The sequence below is a fragment of the Rhamphochromis longiceps genome, linkage group LG5, assembly GCF_057381845.1.
Source record: "Rhamphochromis longiceps isolate RC_006_pf linkage group LG5, R_longiceps_female_GT1.1, whole genome shotgun sequence".
NCBI lineage: Eukaryota > Metazoa > Chordata > Actinopteri > Cichliformes > Cichlidae > Rhamphochromis > Rhamphochromis longiceps.
Window position 1 is genome coordinate 16,642,220 of NC_140561.1, and position 9,658 is coordinate 16,651,877.

Genomic DNA, 9,658 nt, shown 5'->3' on the forward strand with positions numbered 1-9,658 from the left:
CTCACACAGTGACTCAGCTATGCTCCAATCCCTCCATACTGTGGCCAATCACATGCAAGGATATAGGATAATATCATTATGTGAAAAACAGAGAGGGTGAGAGATGTGACAGTCAAGTGGAGCTGCGTCTGTCCTCTCAGTAAGTGAGTGAGACAGTAGACAGTGGTGAGGAGGGCTGTGCGAGTGCATCCCAAAAACACATAAATATGCCTGACACCAGTAAACGAAGCAGCATCTGGCTGCAGTTTAAAGACCTTTTTGTCTCGGTCTTTGCTCGTCTCGACTTTGTCTTGGTCTTGACTCGGTCTGTCTTTGTCTTGGTCTTGGTTTAGGCAGTCTTGACTACAAGTCTACAGGCTGCTAGAGAAAAAGTGCCTGAAGACATAAAATGTACTCTCTATTAAGTTTATATCTTCAGTTAGGTACCTTTTTCATACTTGAATGATTCATAGGTCCGTGTTGAGTGGCTTAACATACAAAAATGCTCTAAAAATAGTCAGCTGCAAGGAATGGACTAAAAGTATAACAGCTGCTAATCTCCAAAGAAAAATTGAAAGACCTTAAGAAAGCCTGGAGAACTATTGCTCAAGACCACTTAAAAAAATAAAAAAATAAAAATAAAAGTCTGGCTCCTGGGAAGCAAAACATAAAGAAGTCAGGGATGGCTCACAACTTTTACACAGTACTGTATGTACAAATTTAAACAAGGTCCCTTCTTTGGTATCTTTGAGCATCTTGGATGAGTCAGTGAAAGAATGACAAAAAAGAGGAAGGGAGGATGCAGAAATGTGAGTCACTTAGAGTGTATCATACTCACATGCATGTCAGCACTGTTTTGTGTATGTGTGACACGACCACAGATACAATATGCATGATAATAAATATGCAAATGCATCTATGCAAATGTAGATTTTGGATTTTGTATACATCTACGAGCATACGGTTTACGCTGTAAAGAAAGGAAACTAAAGAGAAAGGAGGAGGGAAGTAAAATTAATTCGAGGCCGCAGCAGTCTGAGCATTGCAGTAATCTGACAGTTAGCCAAGATTTGTAAAAGAACAGAAACTTCTGCAGTGGTTTCCAGACTCCTGCTGTGTGTTACTATGACTCACAGTCTCCATTCTCTCCAGTATCCCCTTATTTTCCTTTTATTATCTTTGGTTTAAAAAGAAATCTTAGTGGTGTGAGTCGGGATTTAAAGATAAGAGTCTTGATTGAATCTGGGATGTTTTCTGCAATTTAGAGATTAAGCTGTTTTATATAAACCTGTAGCTCAAGTTTATTTCTCTGTTTGTCACTGCAAGGTTTAGGACTTACTGGCCTGGGGAAAAGGTTGCCAACACACATTCAAACAAACGAGACGGCAGCCACAAGTCATGAGGTATGAGTCATGCGGACTTCATTCATCGTTCCTCTAATCTGCCTCTGCTGCAGTGCATTCTTTGCTTTTTCTTTGCTATTTTGCCACTCTACAGTACAAGCTCTTCTCTTCTTACTGAGTGTTACTAAATTAAATTAGTAAAGACATACACAGTAATAGGGTGGGAATGTACACGGTGAAAGCTGATCAAGCTTGGAGGCGAGGGGAGGAACAGAAATGAAAAGAATGAGGTTGTAAGGGGGCGCAGGAGGTTGTTTGAGTCTTTGGAATTTCCCCCTGTGGGTGCTTCATTATCCAGGTCTCTAAGGGCTCAGAGAGGAAAACCCTCTCTGGCCACAACTTTAGGTTCACTTAAGCGCTTCCAAGGTCATGCTGGAGCACTAAATACTGTAACTGGATTTAAGAAAATTAAAGGTTTTTGTGTTTGAGAGTCTATCACAGGGTTTTACTCCAGTGTATATATCAGTCCTCTATGTTTGTATGTTCCACTTCATTTATTCACCTTCATCATGTTGCAAACACGTTTTTAGGACAGCTACAAGGAGCACTGCAGTATTCTGTTTTACTTTCTTTGAGGTTCTCAAAGGATAAGAGAAAATGTCCAGAGGCACAAAATAAGATAAGACTTCAAAGATAATTGTTCAGAATCCTCAATAGAAATTGATTTGTGCACATAATTGCCTATACTGTGACAGTTGAATGAGGGCAGCTTTTATTTCCTTTTGATTGTACTTTGACCCGGGTATCAGCTAACCTTTGTTTTTCATCTCTTGCAGAGCCTTTAGATCCAGCTGAAGCTTGGGTTTCACAGGTATTCCTACACAGCAAAATGTCCAGTGTTAAATTAACACTAGAGAGTGTCTATATGGGTCCACACCTCTGAGTGTTAAATACAACACTGTTGAGTGTTAAATTAACACTTTTGACAGTGTTATATGTTTAAAAGTAACCTAGTCAGTTTTGAAGATTAACAAAGACTAACACTGAGCAGTGCTGATTTTCTAACACTGGAATATTTCTAACATTTTGAGTTATTTTCCAGTGTTAGAAAATCAGCACTGCTCAGTGTTAGCCATTGTTAATCTTCAAAATTGACTAGGTTACTTTTAAACATATAACACTGTCAAAAGTGTTAATTTAACACTCAACAGTGTTGTATTTAACACTCAGAGGTGTGGACCCATATAGACACTCTCCAGTGTTAATTTAACACTGGAGATTTTGCTGTGTAGCACTATGTCCGATTTCTTTGTTCATCATTGTATATCCTACTCAGTGTGCTGGAATTCGATCACAGTCGTGGCTGAGTCTGTTAGTAAATCAGATGGCATCACTTCTGGTGTGGTTTTTCTAAATCTGCTTAATCTGATCGAGACATTTCTTTAACGCCATGTTTTAGTTGTAGCTGTTTCATACTGTATTCAGTTCAGTTAAGATAGGAAGGCTGGCACAGTCTGTTTATTTTGGGCCTGGCTGACCACAAACTTGCAAGCACGCAGCAAGTACTAGGCATTATTCCTTTCTCGGGCAAACCAAAAGTATTTCGTTGCATACTCACCATATTTTACCCTTTAATATTTGCTTTTAATTCTCACTAGAAACATATGCTTGTCCATTGCTGCTTTCTGTTATTTGCTGTGTGTGTTGGTTTATGTGGTCTCTGTAGTTCCGTTATCTGCTCAGAAGGCTATTACATGTTTACACCACAAAATATGTTTAACACATTTCCTTGGAGACAGAAAAAACATTGTGGGTTAAAAAGGAAGCATATGAGAGAGTGAGTGAGTGCGTGAGTGAGTGAGTGAGTGAGTGAAACAGGAAACAAAGACTGGGGTGATGTTGAAGTGGGCAGGGTCTGAGACACCAGCTTTCATTGGGGGAGAGAGGCAGGAGTATAAGTTCCCCACTTCCCACTGCCGGCGTCATTTTCTAGACCAGCCAGCAGTGAGTCTCCACATCTCATTTTTCACTTCATCCTCTGCCGTGTCTAAACTTATCCAACATGACCACAAGATCTAGTCGGATGTCTTTCACCCGCTCTACCCCAGTGTACCGTGCTGCCAGTATTTATGCTGGTGCTGGTGGACAGGATGTTCGCATCTCCTCTGCTTCTGCATCTTCCCTGCGTTCTGGTAATCCACTTAGACCTTCAACCTCCTTTAAGCTGAGCAGTGGATTGAGTGGAGGCATGGGCGCCGGTTACGGTGGTGCCAGCGCGTCCGTGACAGCCAGCGGTGGCTCCGGTGCTTCGATCCTGGGCAATGAGAAGGGAGCCATGCAGAACCTGAACGATCGCCTGGCCAATTACCTGGAGACGGTGAGGACCCTGGAAAAGGCCAACAAGGAACTGGAGATGAAGATCATGGAGGCCCTGGAGAAAGGAGGCCCTGACATTAGAGACTACAGCAAGTATGAGCCCATCATAGACGACTTACGCAGACAGGTAAGAACTGAGAACAAATGAAAATGTTAGAAAAGTGAAAAGGTGTTTGATAAGACACAGTGAGAAAGATACTTTAGAAATAGTTTAGCTGGGCTAAAATTTGAGAATCAATGAGTGCATGTGACAGCACTCAACACTACATATTTCCAGCAAGAAGGTTTTAACATAATCTTTATTTAAAGATCACCTGTGTTTGAAAATGAAGCTGGAGAATGCTTTTACTGAGACCAGCAGTGTTTCCTTTGTAAGTTATCAAATTTCTTTAAAGAAAACGACGGGTGTGGCAGCTCAACTGTAGCCAGTCCCCTCCCCCATAAAACTCTCGACTGGCCCCAACTTCCTCTGATGAATCACCAACACAAGGGTATCATCACGAGAGACGGACTGCGAAGCTCTCAGAAAACCAGCAGACAAAAGCATTTCTAAATGGTTCTGCTTGTTAGATGTGGATTCTACAAGCATGCGTAGTGTAGGAGGCGCTCAATGGGAAACAGATGTGTGGCACTCGTACATACAAAGCGATCTCATAGTGCCAGAGTGAGTGTGCACACACACACGCACAGATAGATGCGTGTCAGTGCAGTGGTTGTATAACAATCAGCAGAGTCAAATGTCACATTCTTCTCCAGAGTCCCGCTTTTCTGCATCACATAATGACACATTTATGGTGGTTTTTTCGTTTTTTACTCTTTTTTTTTTTCTACCACACTAAAGTATTTCCCCTTCCCCTCTGTGACAGGAAACAAGAAGAAATCATAGACTCACTGCCACAGTCACGATAAAGAATTTCCCCCTCTGTGCACGCATAGATGCGATCGGTGATGCATACAGAGACAGACAGACAGAGACATGTGCAGTTGGGTGGACAGAAGAGAAACTTTCTCTCTATGATTTATTGAGACAGGATACATGTTGCTCTGGCAACGCTAAAACAAACCAGATTCTGTTTTGGCACAGGAACACCCTCGCTTCCTGTTCTTCAGTTTATGGTTCTTCTTTTATGACTACAGGTTACTATGGATTCAATCATGCTGCGGTCGGTTTTTGCAGTTTGACTTTTTGAGTATCGGTGGTTACATAAGGCAAGTCGGGCCTACAAAAAATGCTGTGTCAAAGCACATAATTATTAGAACTGGCTACTGACTTGTGCACGGGTTAAGCAGCTCTGTTCTTTCTAAACAGCAGAATCAAGTAAAATGAAAATAATAAAATAATAATTTTTTAAACAATGTTTTATTTTCCTGTCCAGATCTTCGATAAAATAATGGATAACGCCCGTTTAGTGCTTCAGATTGACAACGCCCGCCTCGCTGCCGACGACTTCAAAGTCAAGTATGTGATCGTCTCGTCTTTGCATGTGGAGTCATTCTTACACTCTGCGATTGTGTCTCTCATACACTGTGTCTGCTCATTCCCACAGATCTGAGAATGAGATGGCAATCCGCCTGTCCGTGGAGGCCGACATTGGCGGGCTGAAGAAAGTCCTCGACGAAACGAACATGAGCAGGCTCAACATCGAGAACGAGATTGAAGCCGTGAAGGAGGAGCTTCTATTCCTAAAGAAGAACCATGAGAACGTGAGCTTGCGGTTCATCAGATTGATAATAACATATAGAGTCACACGTTTTGTTGTATTCTTCATTTCTTTTCTCATTCTGCTGATCCAACAGGAAGTGATGGAGCTGAGGAGTCAGATCTCACAGTCAGGTGTGCAGGTGGATGTAGACGCTCCCAAAGGTCAGGACCTGTCTCAGATCATGGAGGACATGAGAGCCAACTACGAGAAGATTGCATTGAAAAACGCAGAAGATCTCAAACGGTGGCATGAAAATCAGGTGCGGTGGACATCAAGAAGTTTGATTCAAAAGACATGCTGAGCCACTGTGTTTCTGACCATCTTCCTTTCGTGTCCCTGGCAGATTGCAGATGTGCAGGTGCAGGTATCACAGAACACAGAAGCTCTCCAGGGGGCCCAAATGGAGAAGAGCGACTTATCACGACAGATACAGACTCTGGAAATTGAACTTGCATCTCAACAGAGCTTAGTAAGCATTTTCACTGATTTTATTTATAAACATGAAATTATCAAATCCTTTCTAAGTTTATGACCCTATTCCATAATGCATTCTCTATATCTTTTTACTACAAAATTGGCACAGTTGAATACCATGACCACTGCGCCCACTCTTAGTTAGCAAAGCATATATTTCCTCATCTTTTCTTATACTTACAGCTTTTATTTCTCCTTTTATTAGAAAGCCTCTTTAGAAGACACCCTGCGCAACACAGAGCTACGTAACAACATAGAAATGGAGAAGTATAACACCCTCATTATCCGGCTGGAGGAGGAGCTGGCTAGCTTACGCGCGAACATACAGCAGCAGACCCAAGAGTACGAGGCGCTGCTCAACATGAAGATGAAACTTGAGGGCGAGATCAGCACTTACAAGACTCTGCTGGATGGTGGAGACTTCAAGTAAGAGCTATAAAGATGTGGTGGAAGAAAAAAAAAATGCAGGTCATGGCAAGATGATGGTGATGGTGGAGGTGAATATGAAAATCAATTGATAGCATGAGTTGCATGGCCAAAAATAACTACACCATTATGCAAGGTAATCCCAGAAAGTTGATTCTGTTTATCTAGATGTAGTGTTTTCTGAAAATGCAACATCTAGATGAGCAGAATCAAAACACTACATCTAGATAAACAGAATCAACTTTCTGGGATTTCCTTACCTGGATGATTGATGCATGCATCAAGACATTATGCGAGGCAAAAATCTCAGCTGGTCATGGTCTCAAGGCCAGTTTAATGTGAATATTCTGGAAGTCAAAATGTTTCATTTGTGTTTTGCACAGGCTCCAGGATGCACTGGACGAGCTGGAGGCCGCCGACTAATTTGGAACAAAGGATTGGGAGTCATCGCAACAATGGAAGCAATCTGCCCACACCCATTAATTATGAGTGGGGTGGGTGGAGGAGTTTTGACATTTTTTGCACTATAACCACATGTCAAGTGAACCCTGATTTAAGCAGTTTTTAATAAAGGCATTATTCCACCACAGCGAAACATGGATCACTGCCTGATCTGACCGCAAAATAAAAACAAATAAAACCACTTCTTAAACCTGAATTCACAGTTTTTGTCTGGTTCTCACTTCAGTTCATTTCATGTTTGGTAGGTAAAGGCATTTACTAAATTAAAAATAAATAAATAAATAAATAAATACATTAAAAAAAATAAAAAATAAAAATAAAAATAAAAATAAAAATAAAAATAAAAATAAAAATAAAAATAATAATAATAATAAAATAACTGATCATTACTGTTGGTGAAACCAACAATTTATAAAAAGAAAATATCCACAAATTTGCTTGACTATATTGCTATCTTATTCAGGGAAATTGTTATCTGTGTTATCATTTGCTGCATCTCAAAATATTATGATGAAATAAAAGCCACGATCCATCCATTCTTTTCTGCTTATCCCATTCAGAGAAAAGGCCATAATTTGTAACGTGAATCTTACAAATGCAACATGATAAGTGGCCACTAGGGGGAAGAAGTAGTCCTAAATGAGCCACCTAGGTGGCTGCATAAGAATTTGCCTTACTACTTATATGCACCAAGGAGTAGGGATGGGTACCGGTGTCCGGTGCCACGATGGCACCGGTTCTGACATAAACGGCAGTAACCAGACCGAAAATCAGCGCACATTTCGGTGCTTTATTTCGGTGCTTTTTTTTCTTGAGCTGTGATACGCTTTAGATTCTAGCCAATCATTTTACGTTTCCGAGGATATTAGGCGGGTCCAGGTACGTACGTTCTTTTAGAGCAGAGCTACAGATTCAAAGTGCCCAAGGCAGGCAGTCAAAGTCTGGCTGTACTTCACAGCAGAGGCGGAGCCAGACATTTGAAACACCCGGGCCTTAGCCCTAAAGGGTAGTATGCATGTGGGGTTTTTTTTTTTGTTTGTTTGTTTTGGGGGGGGGGGGGGGGGGGGTGTGTTTAGAAATGACTGAAAGATTAATTGGCTCTGTTTTGAGTTTTGTTCAAAAAAGTGACTTCATATAGGGAAAAATATATATCACATATGCAGGACACCTTAAACTAGTTTTTTAATTAAGCAGCAAGGCAGAACAAAGTCGGGGCTATATCAAGACACGAGGACTAAACCCCAATTCAACCAGACCCAGAAATGATCCGGAATTAAAACAGGACTACAACAGTTCAAAATCAGGACTACTTAGGATTTAACCAAGACAGAACCAGAATCAGAACTAGATGATAGTAGCACTAAAAATCATCATAGACCTGCACTACACTTATTTTTTTAATTCTACCAAAGTACAATATTTAGATTGAGAAAAGTTTATATAATTATTTAGCCTTGTTGTGCAAACAAGCTGCATAACTTAATAAATATAGAATTTGAAAAATAACAAACCTAAAAAGAAACACTAGGTACGAGATACATGAGGACCTATGATACGGTGATACTTTTGGTAAACAACCATTTGACTAACATGTGTGTCTCACCTGCTCTTGTTCCATCTCTGTTCTGTCCTCATTCTCCATCTCCCTCTCTGTTCCTCTCTCTCCCTCTCTGTGCTGACAATCATCAAATATACAGTTGAAACCAGATATTTACATGCTCGTCAGATAAAAACACAAACACTTATTTAAGGTAAAACCTCAAATTAGACTAAATGTTTAATTTCTATTTGTTAAATTTAAGAGTAAAGAGAGAAACTATCTGTATTTCTTAATTGCAAATGGAACCAAATTGTATTCAAACTGAGCCACACTTATGGAGCTCCACGATTCTTTTCCTGGTGTTTTGGTTGACATCTCTTGATTTTCCCATGTCAAAGAAACAGGCTCTGTGTTTTGCCTTATATGCATCCACAGCTGTGGCACCAGTTTACTCACATGGACTCTACTAACCTATCAGAAGCTTCTTCAGCTCAGAATGGAATCGTCTGGAGTTTTCTTATTAATTAACAAACTTAGTGTATATGTACTCCTAAATTTGATGAAAGTGATAATAAATAGACAGCTCTGTCTCTCTTTATTCTGACATTTAACTAATTCAAAATATATTTCAATATTTATCTAAAACAAAAGTTTACTCTAAATTGATGTTGTACAGTAAAAATGTTTTATGTTTTCCATAAAGTGTATGTAAATATCTGGTTACAAATGTGAATATCCTGCTGTGTATTGAAATCCCTCTTGTTTTGCATAGAAATATACTGAACAACATACAAAGCATAATATATAAAATAACATTTACCTGAGTTTTTTCTTTAAAGAAGCCTCTAATGTCAATTCTTATATTTCAGTACATAACTGAAACCGATTTAGTCGGGGAGGGTAAGAACTGAAAATATGAAATAAACAGACGTAAGCTAAGACTCTCTAAAAAAAATAGCATTTGTTCGGCTTTTCATTTCGCCATTTGTTGATTCACTTGAAGAGCAAGTAACGTAATATTGGTCAAGTGATCAGTTTGATATCAATCTTTCGTGATGCACCGTCATATTTACATTATTTGTACGGTACGAATGATTTGTTTTGGTACCTGGTCAAACTTAAGCTCTCCTTAGTATGGCTGGCTCCGTTTCTCCAACAGCGCACTCACAGGCAGCAGCTGCCCCGCCCCCTCACTCAGTCGCTTAGTACCTGAGCTCGGATCATACCAATATCAGGGGGGATTCACACACAGTCGTAAATTCCCACAGTGTGCACTATGTGCTTCGAATATTGTGTGTACTTTTTGTTTTGTACAGTTGTCAGCCAGGCATCTAACTATGAAAAAATTACACTCC

The 9,658-nt window shown here is 40.1% G+C and overlaps 1 protein-coding gene across 2 annotated transcripts; it reads left to right on the forward strand.

Moving 5' to 3' along the window:
• The first annotated feature begins 3,292 nt into the window (after positions 1-3,292).
• Positions 3,293-6,959, forward strand: LOC146669513 (keratin, type I cytoskeletal 18-like). Of its 2 annotated transcripts, none has more exons than XR_014911716.1 (7): positions 3,293-3,825; positions 5,075-5,157; positions 5,246-5,402; positions 5,496-5,660; positions 5,745-5,870; positions 6,081-6,372; positions 6,685-6,959. XR_014911716.1 is itself a non-coding variant. In XM_085406150.1 (7 exons), exons 1-7 carry the CDS (start codon positions 3,385-3,387, stop codon positions 6,722-6,724), a joined length of 1,233 nt encoding a protein of 410 aa, XP_085262276.1. In that variant the 5' UTR covers positions 3,294-3,384; the 3' UTR covers positions 6,725-6,959. The 2 variants fall into 2 exon arrangements, 1 of the variants encoding a protein (XP_085262276.1); XM_085406150.1 differs by having other exon boundaries at positions 3,294-3,825; positions 6,081-6,301.
• The last annotated feature ends 2,699 nt before the right edge of the window (positions 6,960-9,658 follow it).